We start from the raw sequence: 21,147 nt of genomic DNA on the forward strand, positions 1-21,147 counted from the left end.
GACACAAATTTTCCAAATTGCTGTCAAATGTATCACAAGCTTGTACACAACAAGCAAAATGTTGCAGTAGAAACATTTTGCTTGTTAGTGATCACATAAAATCATCCCCATGGCTCCAACACTGTGTCAAAGGATTTCTCCATCTTTTGTGCGAGCTTTAGAGGTGGAGATCCACTTTTTCCATGATATGGACAAAAATAAATCACACACACACACACACACAAGGTCCACTGTAGTGCTTTATTGGTGTGACTAATCTCAAAGCTGCCTTTTTGGAGTTAAGGTTTAAGCACAAGCCAACAAGAATTCATCACATTCATGTATCAGTCTGTAAACAGGAAGTAGTTCTTCAGCAGTACCTAACACACCTCCAGCTCTGGCAGGGTTATGTGATGGAGTGCTGGAGCCCACAAACCACCCATCTATACTTTGTTTTGCTCAGCGTATGTGGGAAAAATGGAGTCTGATGAAAGAATGAAGCTGCTCCTCTGGGCTTTGCATACTAAAAAGGATCTGTCATGTAGAATGCAGTCAAAGAACTTAAAATGCTCCTTGCACTTAAACTTTCTTACTGTGACTTACTGTAGCAACAAAGTTACTCTGATTTACACAACAACCTGCAAAGTGTCCTGCAGGATAACCGTTAATTGTCATTCTCAAATCCATCGTCTGAACCACTGACCTCAAGTTATCAGGCTCTACTGAGCACCAGAAACACCTGTGAACCTTGATGTTGATGTGACGTACAACTGATTGTGTCATTTCTTTAGTCCGATTGTTTTTGAAGATCAGGGACGTGACGTCACACAGCACGCGGTGCCTTCAGTCTATAACGTCTGGTGGAGTCCCTCCACAAATTCCTGGTAGCATGGCTCTGAAATGAAGAGAGATCTAAGGCGCTGAGCTGCTTTTATAATTGATTTCAACTGTGGACATTTTGTGAACAGCCACAAACCTGTGTCAGGTTCAATGAATGAGTGTCTTATGAGGAAGTCCAAGACTACCATGGCAGAGTTGGGTTTGAAGTCATCAGTGGCTAGCAGTTCCTTCACCTGAAACAAGACCGTGTCTTATCTATCTCTGTGCCATCTAAGGTGTGATGCATGTAATGCCTGCTCTCAGAATGCTGAAGTCCCAAAATTACAACACGTGAAGAATACTCACCTTATCGATGGGCAGGAGGTAAAACTCATGCACCTCTCCATCCCCTATTCTGGGCTTGAACTCCGGAGGAAGTTCCAAATCAAAGACAAACTGGCTTTCTGCAAACACCCCTTCTTCATCCTCATATGTGTAGCTTGAAAATATATTCGAGATATTAGCAAAAGAGGCTTAAGTGTCTTTTTAAAATAAATCAATTATTTAACTTTGTTTCATAATGCAACAATTGTCCAGAACAGCAGGCCGTTCCAAAGCTAGGGACTTTGTCTCTGAGAGGTTCGATCTAACCACGCCAAAGCTGCAGAGCATTAGCAGCAGTACCAGTGCCCCTTTATCATTTTGACTACTGAAACGCACAGCATACCCTGTGTTTCATTTATTGCTAACACTATTCCAATGACATAATTAAAACAATGGGACCAAAAAGTGTGTCTGTTCTGTTCTGATGGAGCTGAAGCTGCAGAGAACTTCCAGAACATTTTCCTTTGATATTAGAAAACTCTGAAGACAGCTAATCTGTAGGAGAGGAGGTGTCTGCATCATTAACGCTGCATTCAGCACACCTATTCTCTCTGGTGGGACAGCTCATATTTAGCAAAGGTGGTTAAAGTCCACCTGAAAGTGAGATAGCAATGAAGGCACCTGGGTGTCTGAAGCCAGGCTACAGCTGAATGGACAGTGTTAGATGCAGAAGCAGGGCAGGTGGAGGGGTCCAGTTCAGTGTCCAGGCCACATATATACTGATGTTAACATATGGGTCATTCCCATTGCCTGTATAAAGGACAAACATGGCTCCACTTCCTCCCATTGAACAAACGTTTCCCACTCATGGGGGCTGCCATCTCAAAGTCTGTAGTGATTTGGGGTGGAGTCGCTGCATCGACCTCCTGCCCGCACAGCTGTGGACGTCACCACAAACACACACACACACCCCTACACTTTTTATGTAGCCCGGCTGCTCCAGTTTTAACAATTTCAGCTGTGTGATTAACGACTCTTTATCATCTGCATTTTAGACAAGGACATGGCATCAACAGCACACACCCCACAGAGGCCCAGGGCTATTGGAAATATCAGAATCCTCTGGAAATTAAATGTTGCCTTTTTAACACAAGACTAAAGATGATATAAACAAGCTGAAGATTTGAACAGATTTACATCCATTCCACAGTCACAGAGTGCTCTGCAGCCTGGAAACGTGGAGAGCTTTAAAAACACACCAAAAGTAGCTTTAAAAGGACCCAGAGTACACATTATTATCAACAGGTATATATTAGGGGTGGGACTCGATTTAAAAAATTAATCTAATTAATTAGAAGCTTTGTAATTAATTAATCGAAATTAACACGTTAAATTCCCACCCCTAATATATATATATATATATATATATATATATATATATATATATATAAACACACAGCCTGAGTCTTTTCTGGAGGTTGTCAGTAATAAAAAGGTGCAGTCTACCCTTAGCCTCGTGCTTTAACGCCTCTTTTTCTTCTTAGCGGTGCATCGAGCTCACCTCACTGTCGCAACTGGCCGAGCCTTCTCGGCGATGGCTGCTGGGACACACGCTTCCTCCTGACATTCTTTGATCAGAGTGTGTTTGATGCCAACACCAGCAGCTAGACCACCTGCTGCCTTCAAAAATACAACAAGCAGATGCACAGAAGGAACTACTTTGGCAGTACGTCTTTGTTACAGTCTGTTCTCACCATATTGTCCAGAAGCCCAGGGTACGTCTGCTTCGTGTGGGAGCGCCGTGCCAACCACATGCTGACTTCCCCACTGCCACTGACAGTGTAGCCATTGATATGGACTCCGTACCGCTTCACCCCAAAGAGACCTGCAGTAGCAGCATGGTCTGCTCACACAGCTCAAACAAGGGCAAAATATAAAAGGCTGATACGGTGTGTTGAAACCTACTTGTAGCTGCTCTTTCCATCCACATCAAAGGGGGGTCTGAAAATGTTGGCATTACACTGTACTTCTGAAAGAGAAGAGGTTTTAGTTTTATTAGTGAGAACTTATAAGTTGATTTAACCTCTTCACACACCATTCATATAGATTTAGGAAAGTGAAACTATCTTGCTGCGTCCCGTTTCATTCCACCCACTTTAAAGCCATTCAGTGGCAAAATAAGTGGCAGTGAACCTAAGGCCAAAATGCAAAGCACTAAAAAAAAAAAAAAAAAAGGTTCTTTACACCACAAATAACATTTGTTTTCATTATTAAAACATTTGGAGAAATATAGACATGTTTGATGTAGTGACAAAAAAGATTAAGGTTAGAGTTCCACGGGGAACAGGCAAGAACAAATGGTGATTACATGACGCAGTAAATGAGACTTAATGTAAAGTACTACTCAAACTGAGTATAAAGGTACAATATAAGTACCAGCCCACTTATCATCCATTTACTATTTTGGAGAAGCCCAGTTAAAGTCTGATTGTGATGACCCGTTTGTGCTCGAGAAGCCTCCATCGTGGCTGAATTTAATCAAGTCTGCAAAGAGCGGGCCAAACGTCCTCCACAGCGACGCCAAAGACTCTGCGCCAGTTATCACAAATGCTTGACTGCAGCTGTTGCTGCTGAGGGTGGCACAACCGGTTATTAGGTTTACTTTTTCATACAGGGTCAGGTAGGTTAGGGTTAGGGCTTTTGTATGTATAAAATTGGTTTAATTATCTGAAACATTTAAGTGTGCAAAAAATAGAAATAAAAATCAGGAAGGTAGCAAATACTTGTTCACAGCTCTGTAAATGTTGTATGGCACAGGCTGAGACATCCATGTGATTAAGAGCTGCTATTAAAAGGAAATGCAAAACATTATAATGCATGTAGTGAAACCCTTCAAAGTAAAAGCCTTTCTGGTTTGGATCATGCTACACTATATGGACAGAAGTACTGGGTCACCTCCATGTACAGGAGCTGCTCAGCCATGGAAACCAGCACCATGAAGCTCCCAGTGCAGTTTTTGAGCTGATGTTAATGCCAGAGCAGATCAGGAATGTTATCGAGTCAGCAGAGCTTCGGTAACTTTTATGCACTTGGTTTGAAACAAAGTTACAGTTTCCAACAATTCTATTTAGATTTGATTGTGGAATATCTGGGAGGGAATTTTACAAACTGGCTTGTTGCAAAAGTGGGATCGTTTCACAAACGTTTGTAATAATATTGTTAGTTTCAAATTTAAAGATTAAGAGTTATGGATGCAACAAGTACTGATGGTAAGCTTTTCATACATACAAATAATACAGAAAAATTAGGTTTGGAGTAGCCTAGTTAATGTCTGGTGCTTATAGTGTGCCTTTATACCTTAAGATAAAAAAGCTAACTTCATGTGAGCAGTCTTGTAAGTGTGCACACAGCGTGATCGGTAGGCCCCGCCCCTAACCCCGCCCACATTCCCATTCATTTCTCCCTGACAGGGAAACATACGGAGCACCAGGAGAGTCAGGCATATCAAAATAAAGTGATTTAATAATGAATTGTACAATAAAATATGCAATTAAAAAAATATACAATTGATTTACAAATGACTTTATAATTTATATTTATTTGGATATTAATAAAGTACTTCATTATTTAATAACTTTTTGGACAATAACAAGAGGAATTATAAATATTTGTAAATGAACTTCAAATGGAAAAGTGATTTACAGAAAAAAATTACCTCAATAAAAACCTAAAATAAAAACCTCATTTACAAAAACATTTGAATTCAGAATAAAAAACAAATCTTTTGACAAATGTCATTTAAAAGGAAAAATAAGTAAATGAATTCAAAATTAGAAATACTGATTTTTTCCTGACATTTAAAATGTGCATTCCTCTTTTAATTCCTTTTCTCATGAGCTGCTGGATTAGACTCTCAGTTTAGCCTCTCTGTGACTCTTCTGGTCTGTGGAGAAAAAGCAGTGCAAATTAGGCAGCGGTGCGATGTAAGGAGCTCTCTGATTGGTTAGAGCAGGGCTGTCAAACTCAGTCATAGGACGGGCCAAAACTGAAGACACAGTCTGAGTCGTGGGCTGAACAGGATTAAAAATAATGATTTTAATCAGTAATATGAATCTGAATGGCCAGAATACAGAACCCTTTTCCTCAACACATTAAATAAAATATAAACAGGTGTAACCACACGGCCCCGTCCCTGAAGCTGCAGGTTTAACATATTAAGATGTTTCAGCCCTGCTGAGACTTTTACTTTACTTTCTATGAACTGACAGATTTCCTCAGGTAGCTCAGCGCACCTGTGTATAAGGCACATCACCAAATTCAGAAGCTATGTCCTCCAAAACTGCCGGTGATTTAAACCTTTGCCTCTTATAAAGTTCTCTGTCTGTGTTGTAGTGCTTATGATTCTTCAGGACTTTGCTGCAGCGTTTCCTGCTGTGTGACGCAGTGATGCACTGTCAGCTCACCTGTGCAGGTCTCCCTCTGCATCTTCTCCCCTATCAGGCTGGATGTGGCCCGCGGGCCTTGAGTGTGACACACGTGGGTTAGAGAGACACAGGCTGCTGCTTCTAGCTGCTCACTTCCGGCCTTTGCGGTCTTTGTGGGCTGCGAAGGACCTCTACGCGGGCCGGGTCCTTCGAAGGACGCGGCCCCTGAATTTGGACATTGTGCGTCGATATAATCTGTATGCCTGGAACTCGTGCACTGAGAAACGTTCCACGGTGCAAAGTGCGATTAAAATGCGTAAAAAATTTTAATTTGTTATTTTCCCTGTAATTAATTAATCAAAATTAACGCGTTAAAGTCCCACCCCTAGTTTTAGAATAACTCATTTGACAGAGGAGATGTTTTTCTTCATTTCTTCATTTGAATGTGCTGATGGACATTTAGATCTTTACCTCCTACCACTAGGTGGCGGTAGTGTACCAATGTGTAGTTTGCTAACCGCCAATAAATGAACTTTAAATCAGTTTTTTAAATCAGATCCTCAACAGACTGAATTACATCAAAAACTTAGAAACAATAACTTCTAACAATTCTTCTTGTATTTATTATCATCTTTTGTTTCCTAATTATTATTTTACTGAGTTTATTTAATACCCATCAACACATGTTTATTGTTGCAAACTAAGCTGGCTAAGCTGATGGCAGTGTTCTTGCAGTGGTTTAACTGCAATCATCTGTCAGGAAAATGAAACCCTTTCAATGTATTTACATGCCAAATTAAAACCTTATTTTTTTTTTAAAGAAAACATTTCCCAAATAATCATGAGTGCAGTAATGTCAGTTACAATAAGGAACATATACAAGCTAAACTAAGGCATACTATAAAACAGCCTTTCTGTCCTCTTGGAAGCAAAAAGAGTAGTAACAGTTTGTATCTCCTGGATGAGGTAGTTTGGTGTGTGTTCATGTGTGTGTGTTGGTCTCAGAGCTGAGGTTTGTCCTGTGTTATGATTGCTGATAAATGCTGATATCTGTGATATTATTAATAATTAGAAGCAGTGGTGTGGACAGTGATTCAGGAAGAAGGGATAACACAGAGTCAGGGATGTGAGTCCCTCCTGCACTGCCAGGAGTGGATCACCGAGGAGGAGCTGAAAGTGTGGCCGACGAGCAGGTTGCTTCTCCCAGGCAATTCAGATGTAGCCAGGGAATGTTGCCTGTATCCGTCAGGGAACGTTGCCTGTATCCGTCAGGGAACGTTGCCTGTAACCTTCAGGGAACGTTGCCTGTATCCGTCAGGGAACGTTGCCTGTATCCGTCAGGGAACGTTACAGGCAACGTTCCCTGACGGATACAGGGAACGTTGCCTGTAACCTTCAGGGAACGTTGCCTGTATCCGTCAGGGAACGTTGCCTGTAACCTTCAGGGAACGTTGCCTGTATCCGTCAGGGAACGTTGCCTGTAACCGTCAGGGAACGTTGCCTGTAACCTTCAGGGAACGTTGCCTGTATCTGTCAGGGAACGTTGCCTGTAACCTTCAGGGAACGTTGCCTGTATCCGTCAGGGAACGTTGCCTGTATCCGTCAGGGAACGTTGCCTGTAACCTTCAGGGAACGTTGCCTGTAACCTTCAGGGAACGTTGCCTGTATCCGTCAGGGAACGTTGCCTGTAACCTTCAGGGAACGTTGCCTGTAACCTTCAGGGAACGTTGCCTGACAGTCCCATGTTTGCTGGGTCACAGGAACTGAAGTGGAATCATTTTAAATGTTCGCAGAAACTCAGCCTCGCTGATTCGATTTTTATTTATTCCTCTTTTTAAACTGCAGTTTTTAGAAAATCTTTTTAATTTGAAATCAAATTTTTAAAATGAGTTTTTTATTGAGAATTAAATGTTTTTTTCTATAAATCATTTTCCAATTTGAAATATTTATTAAGGAATTAACAGTTAATTTATAATTCTTCTTTTATTCTCAATGATCAAATAATGAATGACTTTATTAATGTCTAAATAGATAAAGTAAAAAGTAATTTGTAAATGAATTTGCTAATGCATATTTTATTGGCTGATTCATTATGAAACCATGACAGGCTTTATTTCTGTGCTGGTCCTCCACAGCAACCTTAAACCCAGCACTAGTCCCCCCCCCCCCCCCCCCGTCAGCAGGAGGTGTTGGGTGTGGGGGTGAGGACATGCTTGTCATGTTGACGGGTTCTGTGTTAGGGTCATTGTTACAGTGAGGCTTTGGTGAGCATACAGAGCGGTACCGGGGCGTGCCTCACCTCATCTCTCCATCCTTTCAGGCAGCTTAGAGAGGCCTCCTGCCTGAGAGCCTGCAGGACGCGGTCCACAGCCTCTGATCTCCTCCCGTATGAGTCCAGGCTGTGACGCAGGGACACAGCGCCGCCGTGCGGCGGACTGAACACATCCGGGTAGCGAGTTAACAGCGAAACCAGATGAGGAGGAATCCAGCCCACCTGGGCTCCGTCTATCTCAAAACGAGAGCAGCTTGAACGACAGGAACCTGTGAGAACACGTGACAGGGAAGCGATTAGTTATACAGCTGCCTTCGTATGATCCGCTTCATGCTGTCCTTCTCTTACTGTCACTCGTCTACCTGCTAAATAAAAGTTATTCATTTGACGGAGGAGTTGCAGTATTTTTTCTGACCACGAGCAGCTCGCCATTTTAAACTCCAGGAGCGCAGTGAAGGTGTTTACAGGCTGGCTGCCGTCAGAGTGCTCGGCCGCACACACGCTAATGCGCATGCGCGTTCAGGAAAGCTATGAAGATTTCTCCCTGCGTCTTGCCTGTCAGGCAACGCTTCCTTTCCGGGCTGGCTGTGGCTCAGTAGGCCGAGCAGGTCCTCTACTAATCGGAAGGTTGGTAGTTCGATTCCTGACTGCTCCAATCTGTGTGCCAAAGCATCCTTGGGCAAGATAGTTGGTCCCTGTGAATGTTAGAAAGCACTTAGACCATCTTCAACCCAAACACCACTATGCAGTCATCAGAAATAAAGGATTTTATTATTGTAACTTCCATTAAACACACACAAAATGTAGTATTGGATTGGAGCATCCTTTAGAGTTACAACAATGAGTAGAACTGAATATGAAGTAAAAATATGACCTTATTTTTGCATTTGCTGACCTAACCTTTAATTATCTGTTCCAAATCTATTCAAGGTCTTTCTTGGTGAAAAAGAAGTTTGGCAAACCCCCCACCTTTGTCATCCTCCAGCTGCAGTTTGACCTCCTCCCTGCTCCTGTGACTCCAAAAGGAGGTGCAGAGGTCAGCAGGATCCGCTCAGCTAGAGTACAAGATATAGTATATATAGTATATACAGTCACAGCATTATACGTTGGATTTCAGGCTATGCTTTTGTGGAAAGGAACTAACTGGGATTTATGCTTCTGTGGGAAATCTGCAATGTAACCTATGACTTAACCTGACGTGCACCTCTCTAGAAATGTAACAGGCATGTGTTACGGGGTTTAGTGCAGCTGATGTGCACAAACCCAGCCTGCAGGACCTGTAAGAGACTTCCTGAATACATGCTCAAGCAGTGCAGCTCACTCTGAGTGTCCTGCATGTTATTGCATTCAACATCGTAACAGCATGTACGAAAAATAGCGACAGTTAATGGCTATGCAGCTATAAAAAACTACGTTTTTTTTCCAGTATAAACATTAGTTCCAGTAACCACGTAGAACAGTATCCATCCTTGCAGTACTCTTTCCCTACAGTAGGTGGCGACGTGTACATTAGTGATTGTACCAAACAAAAATATACACAGAGAAGAAGAATACTAGCTTAGTGCGTTCAAGAAATGTTGTGAACGAGACTAACTGTATTTGTATGTAGGCTTTAAAACACCTTTAGGATTAGGGCGGCAATGTTGTGTGTGAAGTCGAAGGGAGACAGCGGTCAGCTACTTGGCTTTCATAGCTGCACGGTTTGGCGCTAATTTGCTGGAATTGGTTCAAAGTTGTTAGCATCCTTTCTTTAGGGAAACGCATCGTTGTCAGCATTGAGCACCTGTGTAAGGTAAGGTTATCCAGGATCATATTAATATCCTAATCTGCGGCAGCGTCATTACGTCTCGTTTGATCTCCGGTGTGAGAAAGACGGCGCACTAAATTCCATCCAGTAAAAGTTTCAGACAAACTCGAACCCCCACAGACGGTCATAGAAACAAGTCAGAGCTTTCTGGCGTCCATGAAGCCCAGTTATTGTTGTAGCTAGCACCTGCAGTTAGCCACCGCACACCCCCCAGTGTTCCCAGTTTCTGCCTCCCAGTCTGAACCGGGAGAATCTGCACATTCCTGCTCTAACCGACATAGCTATGTTGTGCTTTTGCTCCGGTCAGGAGATCATTTCTTGTAATTACTAAATCTTTTGCCACACAGTCAGTAATAACTGTCCGCTGCCTGCTGGCACCTGCTGGGAGATAAGCGCCATCGACTGTCCATGGCTTCATCAGAGGTGAACATGCAGGAAATGAGTGAGGTTGTGATCGTCACCTTACCGGAGTCGGGGAGCGAGGACCTCCCGTCTGTGGCGGAGGAGGATAAAGCAGTGCTGGTGACTGCAGAGCTCACCCCTCAGCCAGGGTAACACGCTCACCTCTGTGGTCACAGTATGAAGTTACAACTATAAAGAGATGCAAAGCTGGCACAGACACAGCATGGCTACAGAGACGAGCAAGATGGCAACAAAAACACAAAATGAGAACATAGAAAGTTTGTATGATAACAAAGCAATGCAAAAACACAAAACAGAACGCAACACAGACATGCAAAAAGACTATAAGAATGCATGAAGCACATTATGTATCAGCGGATGAGTCATACAGAAGAGACACAATATTAAAGAGAAACTCAAAGCACCTGCAGTGAGATGCAGGATAGCTGAAATAGTTCATTTCCATTTTACACATTCTGTGAGAAAATGTTCCTGTCGTGCTCAAAGCCCAGATTAACAGTAATACTGGTCTTCCTGTTCCAGTTACTTAACAAATATCACCTACAACTAACATATTGTATGTAAAATCAAGTACAGCAAATGGACTAATCTGCAAAAGAAAGTTTGCTGAGTTTAACCCTGTTTCTTCTTCCCTCAGCGAGGATGTGCTTACAGTAGCACCAATGGAAGCAGAAGCAGAGACCAGCAGAGCAGATTCACTGGCAAAAGAAGAGGCCGTAATTGGTAACTTGACCTGCACATTGCTTTACACACGTCAGAGTGACCTGTTGGTTTTTACCCTTCAGCCTGGAAAGGCTGATGGGGTATTGTTGCTGTCACCCTACCAGGCGGGTGGGCGGGCAGGCAACTTTTGACACTGTGAACATGATAAGTGGAGAACGAGGGTTTTTAGTCGACACCACAGGTGCATCTACTAAAAATCACGGCTGAGTTTGAATCTCGGCGACCTTGACTTCAAGGTCAGAGGTCAGGGTTACTGAAAATCTTGTGAACGTGATAGCTCGAGAAGGAGGTCACGTGGGATTTTTAAACCATGCCCTAGGTGCATTTCCTCATACAGGCCTCTCATGCTGAGAGCTGAGCTGCTGATAATCTCTGACACTTTCAGGCAGTTTGTATTGTGCAGGTTTCTCTGTGGCGCGGTGCAGTATGCAGCAGCGATGAGAACCCTTCACTGTCAGACTGCTGTGACTGTGGATTTTCAGGTCGGGGCACAATTTGATAGCAGAAGTATTAAAATGTTCCAGCTTATTGGTTCAATTCAGATTTCTTGCCTTTGGTGTGAGTGCTGCCTGGACTGCTCTGTCAGCATGGCTGCAGTTTGGATTCAGAATGATGACGAGGTCCAAAGGAGCGACTCAGATGTGCTCAGATTGAAGGGTTCAGTTTGTGATGTTGTTACAAATCAGGAGAGTTGATGCGCTTAAATTTGGACCTTTGACAAAGAAGAATAAATGTTCATACCATTGTCACTGAGTTTTTCAGAAGTAAATAAAATAATTGAGACTGTAATGCTGGCTTTATGGGGTAAATAAAGTAAATAAAATAATCTATGTATGGGGCTGGCTTTATGGGGGCGTTTGTGTCTCTGTCTCTGCAGTAAAGTTAACCGAAGAGGTGGATGTGGAAGCTGATGTTTTCTACCCAATCACATGCGGAGATGCCAAAGCCACTCTGGTCTGGAAGAAATTCGTCTGCCCTGGGATAAATGTGAAATGTGTCCAGGTACACAGTCACAGTGCTTAGGTTGTGTTGAATCTGAAGGGCATGAAGGTCAGGATAAGGTGGGTCATGACTTTCTTTTCTTTCCTCTCTGGTCAGTTCAATGAGCAGCTCATCAGCCCAAAGGAGTTTGTGTGTTTAGCAGGGAAATCCACTCTGAAGGACTGGAAGAGAGCCATCCGACTAAATGGCACCATGCTCAGGTCTGGACCTGCTAATAAATACATACAGTGAACTTTAACCCTACAGCCTCCTTTACTCTGCAGCTGTGTCATTAGAGAAGCTCATTAACATTATTACAGCGCTGCGTTCAGGACTCCTCAGGTGTGTGTGTGTGTGTGTGTGTGTGTGTGTGTGTGTGTGTGTGTGTGTGTGTGTGTGTGTGTGTGTGTGTGTGTGTGTGTGTGTGTGTGTGTGTTAGATAAAAGCACTGTATGGTTAGCAGTCCGCTGATCATGCAGCTAATAGCAGCTGTTAGACGAAGCCTGTCTCCAATAATCAGCTCTGAACACGTTTATTCACCCTGTTTGTTAACTTTAATAAATCTGTATTTGTAACTGACACTGAGGCTACTAGCATTTAAAAAACCAACAAACTGCACAGGAGACAGGGAACACACAAACATTCATACACATGCTGCCATCACTATAGCATGATATATGGAAATAGTGTTTAAGAAATTCTTTCAGACACTCTAAAGCAAAATGAAGTGTTAAGTCTTTGGTGTTTTGTGCAGCCGGGTGCTGCTCGTTATTTATCACCATGCAGTTAGAAATGAAAATAAACACCACTTAGTGTTTGTTTTACTGAACCGAGGACTCCTTTTGTGTCTGAGTAGAACTTTATTTCAATTAACTGACATAATTCATCAGATTCTTTCCTTTCAGTGGTTGATGTGCAGTTCACAAATAGGCCTCAGGATGGCACTCTTCCATCACGCATAGTAGTTGGTAAAAAATTGTGCATCTTGATGTCCTAAAAGCCTTTCATCATATTTAATTTCACAGGAAAATCATGGACTCTGGTGAGCTGGATTTCTATCAGCACACCAAAGTCTGCTCCAACACCTGCCGCAGCACTAAGATAGACCTGGTAGGAACCAAAGTGTCCATCAGCACCGACCCGTCAGCCAGCCTGCTTCCTGCCACACCCTCATCGGCAGACTGTAAGTCATAAAGCCCAGACCACGGTTATTATAAGTGTTTCTATTTTTATCCAAACTGCATAAAACTAATAATAAATCTAATAAAACACTTTGAAAACATCTTTAAACAGTAAAACTGAAATTATTCTGGAAACCATGTTGAAAACAAGCAAAATGAAACATAAACTCAGAACTGTAATTAGTCTTAAGATGAAAGTACAGTAAGTTTGCTGTCAGTGCAGACCTCAAATCTCCATCTGATCTTTGCTTTGGGGAAGGCTGGGAAAAATGATTTTGTAGAAACTCCTTAATGCACTGAATCAGGGGTGCATCATTTTTAAAAATAAATGCTGAAAACTAAACCTCATGAATTAAAGCTGCACTCAATCACATCCTGGTTGTTTGATTTCAGATCCACTTTGGTTGTGTACAGAGACAAAAATTACAAAAATTGCGTCACTGCCAAAATACTTATGGCCCAAACTGTTGGTCCTTCCAGAGACTCTAGCAGAAAAAGGTGAGTCTGCGCTGTAACCACCTGTCCTGTCTGTGTTGTAGTGAACGGAGCTGCAGCCTCGTTTCCAGAGGTGATGGAAGAAACTTCAGGGTGGGTCACGGCCATTGGAGGTGATCAGCAACTCCCCCTCACACACACCATCATGTGGAATCAGCTGACTGGTATTAGTGTTTATGTGTGTGTTTGTGTGTTTGTGTGTCCAGAGGACTCTATTGCGTTCTGGCGCGCGGTGAAAGAGGCAGGGCTGCTGGAGGAGGTAGTGGAGGACTTCCAGAACGAGCTGCAGGAGGTGCTGAAGGGGCTGCAGGAGAGAGTGTGTGACCCACCACTGCAAGTCAAAGGTTAGAAACACACGGGGGGGTGTTCTGTCAATCACAGAGACCACAGTGACCCAGCACGACTGCCTGTTTCGTTACTAGCAAACACCATCTGTGGCATGATGAGGAAATCGTGTTTGTTTTTGCAGATGCTGTTTTACTGAACAACATAGTGCAGAACTTTGGAATGCTGGACCTCGTCAAAAAGGTTCTGGCTAGCCATAAGAGCCAGATGGACCGTTACAGAGAGCAGTACACTCGCAGCCTTGCCGGTCAGTGCAGAACTCCTGACAGGCTTCTGATCTGAATAACCTTATAGAAATGACTGCATTCTGCATGAAGGGTGAACAATAATCTTGTGCTGCTACGTTGCCTCCCTCTGCAGCCCTGGAGCAGCAGTGTGACGAGCACAGGAAGCGAGCCAAGGAGCTGAAGAGCAAATCACAGCACCTCAACAATGTCCTGATGACCCTCACCCCGGTGCCCGCACCCACTGCGCCCAAGCGTCCCCGGCTGACACGTGCCATCTCCGGTCCTGCCACAGTCAGTGCTGCGCCCACCCAGATCACCCTGCCTCTCAACCAGCTGACCAGCCTCCCGCTGGGCAAGGTACTGACCATGGCAGGGGCCCAGCCCAGCACTAACCTGGGTGCGTACACCCTCCTGACTTCCCCGCTCTCTGGGTCAGAGCTGGCAGCAGATGCCTCTAACCTGACAGTTTTGTCCACTGCAGCAGGTCAGGAGGGGGCAGCTGGGGCCGGTAGCCAAGCCGGCTCTGGGGCCTTCGTTAAGGTCGTCGGCTCTCAGTTCCAGCTGGTGACGCTGCAGGGTCTGGCCACCACGCAGGGCGCTGCTGTCCAACAGCAGGTTGGCACCATCAGTGTTGTTGATGCCGTGGCAGCCGCTGCTGATGATTCCCAGGAGGGAAGCCAGCTCGATGGTGGTGATAAAGGTCAGCCAGAGCAGGTTAAAGAGGAGCAGGGGGAGCAGCAAGCCCAGCACCAGTGAGATAAAGACCAGCTGTGTGCTTCATTTTGGAGCGGGCTGACGGTGAAGGCTCAGGTCTGTGAACCCTCTGAGTTCTTCACACCGTTTCAGGCATCGCAAGACATCCACGAGTCTTCATCAGGCGTCTGACCTTCATCTGGGATACTGCATTAATAATTATATTGTCTATCATGTCAGTTCATTCCACCTCCGATTGTGGCTTAGTTTGCTAATAGATGCTGTTTTTTTAAGAAAAGTTCACGACTTGAGGATTTTAAAGCTTATTTTTACAATTAAACATGTATTAAGAAAATATTAAGCAATTTTTGAACAAATTTTTTTTTGATTTTTGACCAAAGTGTGATGTTATTGACTTAAATTCACACAGATAATAAAACACATTTACATAAACTAATATGGTATTTTCCCTCGAGAGAGATAACACCACTGGTGATGTAGCCCAGTTTATTCTACATACAGACGCAGCTTTGTTCACCCTGAGGCCCTGAACCTCGTCTCTGTGCTCCTTAACTCGGAGGTCTGACCAGGAGAACACTTTAAAATAAGGCTGCAAACCTGTATGTATGTGAAGCTTAACTAATGCAGGACTCATACTGACTGAATGCAGTATGTACCATGAACTATTGCTCACCTTTAACATGTAAGTTACAGTAATTTTGTGTATTAATACTTCATGTTTATCCGTTGACAAAAGCAAATTTACATGTATTGATATTAACTATATTTTAGCTGCTTTAGAGTTTTTGTAACCCTACTTGTGCATTTAAAAGCTTTATGTCCCCTAAAACATGGAGATTATGGGTAATATTTTAGCTTTATGACTGTATCACCGCTTCATAACAGGAGTCATCCCAAACTTACAGATGAGCCCCAAACATCTGATGGTTGGGAGGAAGAACTCCCTCTTAACAGGAGGAGACCTCCAGCAGACTGGTTGGAGGTGGGGTGGACAGCAAGACAGAACAAAGGCTAGTTATATATTTATTATATACAGTACCATGAAAAAGTATTTGCCCCCTTTCTCATTTTAGTTTTTTGCAAATTTATATCTTGAATCAGATCATCACTTTAATCAAACTCTGGAGCTTGTTCTGGTGTTTGGCAGAGAAACTGAACATGAAACTGTACTCCCTGAAAACTGATCATTTTTAATGTTTAAATGTATTATAATGCATTACACAGCAGTGAGAAATAAATATCATTACAGTAGATATCTTTCTGTTACTTAAACTTAGTTACTGCTGTAACTAAGTTTAAGGATCTAATTCCTTCATTGTTATGCTCTTCAGTGCCAACACAGTGCAGAGCAGCTACCTAAACTCTGATGACTGCCCCTCCCTGAGCCTGGCTCTGCTGGAGGGTTCTTCCTGTTAAAGGGAGTTTGGTTGCTCATAGGGGGTCATTTTGATTGTGGGGTTTACCTTACAATATAAAGTGCCTTGAAAAAGTAATTGCCCCCAAACCTAATAACTTGTTGCACCACCCTCGGCAGCGAGAACTGCAATAAAGTGTTTGTGATAACTGGCAACGAGTCTGTCACATCACTGTGGAGCAGTGGTTCCCAAAGTGTGTGTGTGTGTGTGGGGGGGGGGGGGGGGGGGGGGGGTTTGAGCATGGATGATGTGTTTAGGGTCATGCCGAAGCATCTGAAGAGGATTGCAGTGTGGACTTTGACTCGGCTTCTCCAAAACCTTCATTTGTTTTTTTGAGCCATTACAGGTGGACTTGCTGATGTGTTTGGGAGCGTGCTTGAGCTTCAGGAACAAAAACAGATGGACGTTCTCCTTCAATAATTAATAATAGAGAGCAGAATTCATGGTTCCATCATTTATGGAAAGTTGTCCAGGTCCTGAAGCACAAAGTAACCCCAGACCATCACACTACCACCATGTTTGACTGCTGGTATGACGTCCTTTTTATGAAATAGTTTTAATTAATTTTATGCCACATGTAATGGCAAGAGGGGGCAGTTACTTTTTCACATAGGGCCATGTAGGTTTGGAGAGCATTTTCCCCCATTAGTAAATGACATGTTATAAAATCTGCTTTTAGTATTTACTCAGGTTACCTTTGTCTAATATTAAAATTTGATGGTCTGGAATATTTAAGCGTGACAAACATGCAAAAAAAAATGTCAAATGGGGAATGTGGGAATTCTTTTTCACTGTATGTTTTTCATCCGTTAGCAGCTTGATTTGAAGAAAATAATAGAAAAATAGAAAATAATAGGTGCTATTCTGCTTTTACACTGAGCAAACATGTTTTTGGAACTGAAACCAATTTGTCTGTTTATGTCTTTATATGTCTGATTGAAGTGTGAATTAACATTCTTGAACTGAATACTATAAATTAGTGGTTAGCATCGTTGCCTCCCAGGAAGAAGGTTTCTGACATGGACTTCCTGGTCAGCTGGGGCCCGTCTCTGTGGGGCTCCTGCAGGTACTCCTGGCTTCATCCCACACAACAAAGACACGCTTGTAAATCAGTCCTGTGTGTGACAGATGTACAGGGCTGAAGTGTGGGAGTGGGTCAGTACAAAAGTGTTGAATTTTCTAATTCAAAGTTGTTGTTTGTAATGAGCATCAGAAATGAGTGAAATGCTGCATTAATTCATACATTCAGTCACTGATCGTTGCATTCTGTCATTAAAGTGTTAACTCATTATCTGTTTGCTGATGAAAAGGGGAAAAGTGCTGATCATTGCCCACAAGGTGGCGCAACAATGTTCCATCTGAGTGAGTCCACATCAGTCACATTCATTTCTCTCCGTCGGTCAGATTCTTCACATTTATCTTTCTGTTCATTTGAGCCGGTAAAAACTGCCCGAGCCATTCTTTGAATTATCATTCATATTCATATTTATTTATTTTAGAAACCTTCTGAAAAAGTCCTGACTGGAATGGAAAAATATATAATAGTCTAATAAGAATAATTTTACACAATTATACATTTTATTATTACTAATTACTAGTCAGCGGACTGTTTTTTTTTTAATTTAAGAATCTAAATACTAATGACATTTGCGCAGTCAGCGGGATTCCTCAGAGGTAAACGGAAATCCATTTTTTTCCCTTTATCCTTTTTCTGGCTGCCGGGCGGGGGGTGGGGGCTGGAGCCTGTCCCAGCTGTTATGGGCGGGAGGCCAGTCACACCTACGGGCAGTTTAACCTAACCCCACAGGGGGGGAGAGGCCGGAGAAAACGCACGCAGACACGGAGAGAACATGCAAACTCCCCGGCCAGAGGGTGGATTCGAACCCACGACCTTCTTGCTGTGAGGCAGCAAGAAGAAGCTAACCGCGCGCATAAACGAATGATAAACGTTATTGTTTATTATTAATTTATATAGTCTTTAAACTTAATTCACATGTCCACTATGGGGAATACTGGTTTGAAGTGACATAAAGGGATTACTGATACCAGAGTAACACCGAACGTCTCATTTCAATGAAAAATCCAGAATGAAGTCTGAATGAACCAGGATCAGGACCAGGACCAGGATCAGGATCAGGATCAGGACCAGGACCAGGATCAGGATCAGGATCAGGATCAGGACCAGGACCAGGATCAGGATCAGGACCAGGACAGCCGCGCGGTCATGTCCTGTCCGTCCACACCTAAGAGCAGAGACTACAAGCATGATGAATGGACTCTGCCACGGTTCAGCAAACCACCACATCCCCCAGTTTCTGGGAAAAAAAGGAGGGCGAATTTATTGATGATTTTATTAAACAAGCATTTATTGGAGGAGAGACGACGGCAAATAACAGAAATGTTACACAGAAGGCAGTCGAGTCTAAGCAAGTTAGGCAGGCATATGATACTTTTTAGATAAATTATGGCATTTCAAGTAAACCTGTGCAAGTTCCTTTGAGTTTCTCTGGGTGTGCGTCTATAGGCTCTGCGTGTCGTAGGAGTAATAGGGCTCCTCCACTGAGCGCACAGAGATTTTGAAGTGGCGGCGCAGAAAGCCTCCGTACCGCTTGTCCCACTTCAGGTTGTTCAACTTTGGTCGGACTCTCCTCATGAAGCCTCCGTACCGCTTCTGCAGCTCCTCGGGCTCCTGGCTCTCCTGCTCCACCGAACTACTCCTCTTTGACTTGGGGCCGAATTTCCGCAAAAAGCCGCCATAACGTTTAACATAACCGCGGAGGATCTGATCCCCCGGAGTCTCGTCTGCGTCCTCCGGTGTGTCCGCGTCTCTCTCTTCCAGACTCTTCAAAAAGTCTTCATATTTCTTGGGCAGCGAGACAGCTTTCAATATGTAATTGTCGCGCCATGGAGAGCTGAAGATTTTGTTCTTGTTCTTGTCGATCCTCTTGATGAAGCCGCCGTAGCGTTTGACCAGATCCGCCTGCTGGCTCTCCTCCTCCTCCGCAGCCTCATCCTGACTGAAGTCCGCCAGCCGCGGAGCCTGGCTGCAGCTCTCCGGCTGGCCCTCGCACTCCGCGCTGCAGGACTACAGGACACAGAGAACACCGCAAAAGCAGCCGGCATCAGCAGGATGGTACCAGCTCACCCTCCGGTTGTATTTGTACACCCACCCAAAGCAGCTTTAAAGTGATCAGAACTTTATTTCCCGTTCACAGGAACATTTTCAAAACTATATGTTACTTTGCCCACATACATACTACATATTCTAGATCGTAACCCTCTTAAATAATGGCCCAAGTCATTTTTTCAACAAACAAACAAACAAACACAAAACTGAACCAAACATTGAAAATATGACGATTTAGGTAAAAAATAAAACCTAGGACGTTGATGATATTTTATCTTCCCTCAGCCTTTTGCCTCACACTTTCTGCTTTTTAATTCGAGGATTTAGAAGACGAAAGATACACTGAAGTAATCCTCCGGTACAAAAAGCCGGTTAATGCTTTGGGAAGTTTCCATAATTTTGGGCTATCAACAAGTAAAATTAAAGTCATCCTAATTCCTGTTTTCTCTTCTGTGTGCAGGACGAGCTCCGCCAAACTTTCTTACCAGGCTGCTGTAGGCTGCACCAGGGCCGAGGAGCTGCTGCGCACATTTCTCACACTGAGAGGAGCAGTCTGCGTGGATGGAGGGCGGCAGGCTCAGCATCAGCAGCAGCACATACCACTCCATTCTTCGACACACACACACACACACACACACACACACACACACACACACACACACACACACACACACACACACACACACACACACACACAGAGGGAAAGGCTTGAGCAAGTTTCTGTGTTGCTTCATTTCTTTATCATCACCAAAACAGAGGAAAATAAAATGCACCCTAAGTTAAAGTTTGAGAGAGAAAGTGGAGGATAAAGAGCAGGAATACCTCAGGAATCGGATCGATACTTCCAGCCTTGTTCAGAGTCGCAGAGGCGCATCCACCAACAAACTGCTCACTGTCCGCCCTCCGACACTCGTTTCTCCAGCGCAGCTTGTCGCCTATCTTTTTATCGCCGGAGTCTTGGCTGTGTCACAAGAACGGCTTCTATAATCGGACCAATAGGAGGGAAATATACTGCGTAAATAATCGCACTGCCTCCCCGCTTCAGGAGTTTTAACAACGCCCACACAGAGACGCTTCATCCCATCAGCACATCATTATTATCATGAAGTGACCAAACCCTGGGCTGTAAATCCCACCGGCTGCGATAAGAAGAGGATTTTCTTTTTCAGTGAAACTGAACCGAACTGGAATCTGATCTTAAAGCGACCATTATGCCTCAAAACAGCGTCTCACAAAGAGGCAAATCTAGAGTCTGGGAGGGTCCCAGGCAAAAATTGACAGAGGGCCCCAACCACAGTTAATCACCATTATCTTATGTAAATGATCTGACGTCACCACCACCCTATTAACCTTTCATTTTGGTAACAAGCTGACTGGTTTTGAGCATTAAGCTTTAATGCTGTAACTACAAGCCTCCATGTTCTTTTAGCCTGCTAGCTACGCTAACTAATGCTTAAACATCGAAGCATCTAAAGAAATAATGTGATGCTAGTGAATGTTACATTAGTCTCTCCCCCACATTTAAGGCTAAACTAGTAGCTTCTAATTATTTAGTGTTATACACTGCTTAGAAAAATGAAAGGAACACTTTTTAATCAGAGTAAAGCATCGAGTATATTGATGAGGTCAGTCAGTATCAGAGGGAGTTATTAATCAGTTTCAGCTGCTTTGGTGTTCATGAAATTACCAACAGGTGCACCAGAGGGGCAACAATGACACACCCCCAAACAGGAATGGTTTACAGGTGGAGGACACATTTTTCCCCCCTCCTCATCTTTTCTGACTGTTTTTCACTAGTTGTGCATTTGGCTATGGTCAGAGTCACTGCTGGTAGCATGAGGCCATACCTGGACCCTACAGAGGCTGCACAGGTAGTCCAACTCCTCCAGGA

The 21,147-nt window shown here is 43.6% G+C and overlaps 3 protein-coding genes across 5 annotated transcripts; 1 reads left to right on the plus strand and 2 right to left on the minus strand.

Annotated features, from left to right (window-relative positions):
• Positions 1 to 221: 221 nt before the first annotated feature.
• Positions 222 to 8,411, minus strand: tpk2 (thiamin pyrophosphokinase 2). The gene is made up of 8 exons (XM_030733534.1): positions 8,181 to 8,411; positions 7,846 to 8,087; positions 3,088 to 3,151; positions 2,877 to 3,007; positions 2,684 to 2,802; positions 1,165 to 1,297; positions 956 to 1,052; positions 222 to 874 (listed from the first exon to the last, which is right to left on the minus strand). Exons 1-8 carry the CDS (start codon positions 8,329 to 8,331, stop codon positions 828 to 830), a joined length of 984 nt encoding a protein of 327 aa, XP_030589394.1. The 5' UTR covers positions 8,332 to 8,411; the 3' UTR covers positions 222 to 827.
• On the plus strand, positions 8,080 to 16,323 carry gmeb2 (glucocorticoid modulatory element binding protein 2). 3 transcript variants are annotated; one of them, XM_030733532.1, is made up of 11 exons: positions 8,080 to 8,445; positions 8,749 to 8,854; positions 9,973 to 10,176; positions 10,686 to 10,771; positions 11,649 to 11,773; positions 11,870 to 11,973; positions 12,778 to 12,935; positions 13,473 to 13,541; positions 13,635 to 13,772; positions 13,898 to 14,020; positions 14,134 to 16,323. In XM_030733532.1, exons 3-11 carry the CDS (start codon positions 10,034 to 10,036, stop codon positions 14,754 to 14,756), a joined length of 1,569 nt encoding a protein of 522 aa, XP_030589392.1. In that variant the 5' UTR covers positions 8,080 to 8,445; positions 8,749 to 8,854; positions 9,973 to 10,033; the 3' UTR covers positions 14,757 to 16,323. The 3 variants fall into 3 exon arrangements, with proteins under 3 accessions (XP_030589392.1, XP_030589393.1, XP_030589391.1); XM_030733533.1 differs by lacking the exons at positions 8,080 to 8,445; positions 8,749 to 8,854 and adding an exon at positions 9,370 to 9,610 and having other exon boundaries at positions 14,134 to 14,397; positions 14,482 to 16,323; XM_030733531.1 differs by lacking the exons at positions 8,080 to 8,445; positions 8,749 to 8,854 and adding an exon at positions 9,370 to 9,610.
• Positions 16,324 to 18,474: 2,151 nt separating this feature from the next.
• Positions 18,475 to 20,176, minus strand: pdyn (prodynorphin). Its single transcript, XM_030734363.1, has 3 exons — positions 20,079 to 20,176; positions 19,742 to 19,865; positions 18,475 to 19,214 (listed from the first exon to the last, which is right to left on the minus strand). The coding sequence occupies exons 2-3, from the start codon at positions 19,862 to 19,864 to the stop codon at positions 18,648 to 18,650; spliced, it is 690 nt and encodes a 229-aa protein (XP_030590223.1). The 5' UTR covers position 19,865; positions 20,079 to 20,176; the 3' UTR covers positions 18,475 to 18,647.
• Positions 20,177 to 21,147: the final 971 nt, after the last annotated feature.

The sequence above is a fragment of the Archocentrus centrarchus genome, chromosome 7, assembly GCF_007364275.1.
Source record: "Archocentrus centrarchus isolate MPI-CPG fArcCen1 chromosome 7, fArcCen1, whole genome shotgun sequence".
In the NCBI taxonomy this organism is placed as follows: domain Eukaryota; kingdom Metazoa; phylum Chordata; class Actinopteri; order Cichliformes; family Cichlidae; genus Archocentrus; species Archocentrus centrarchus.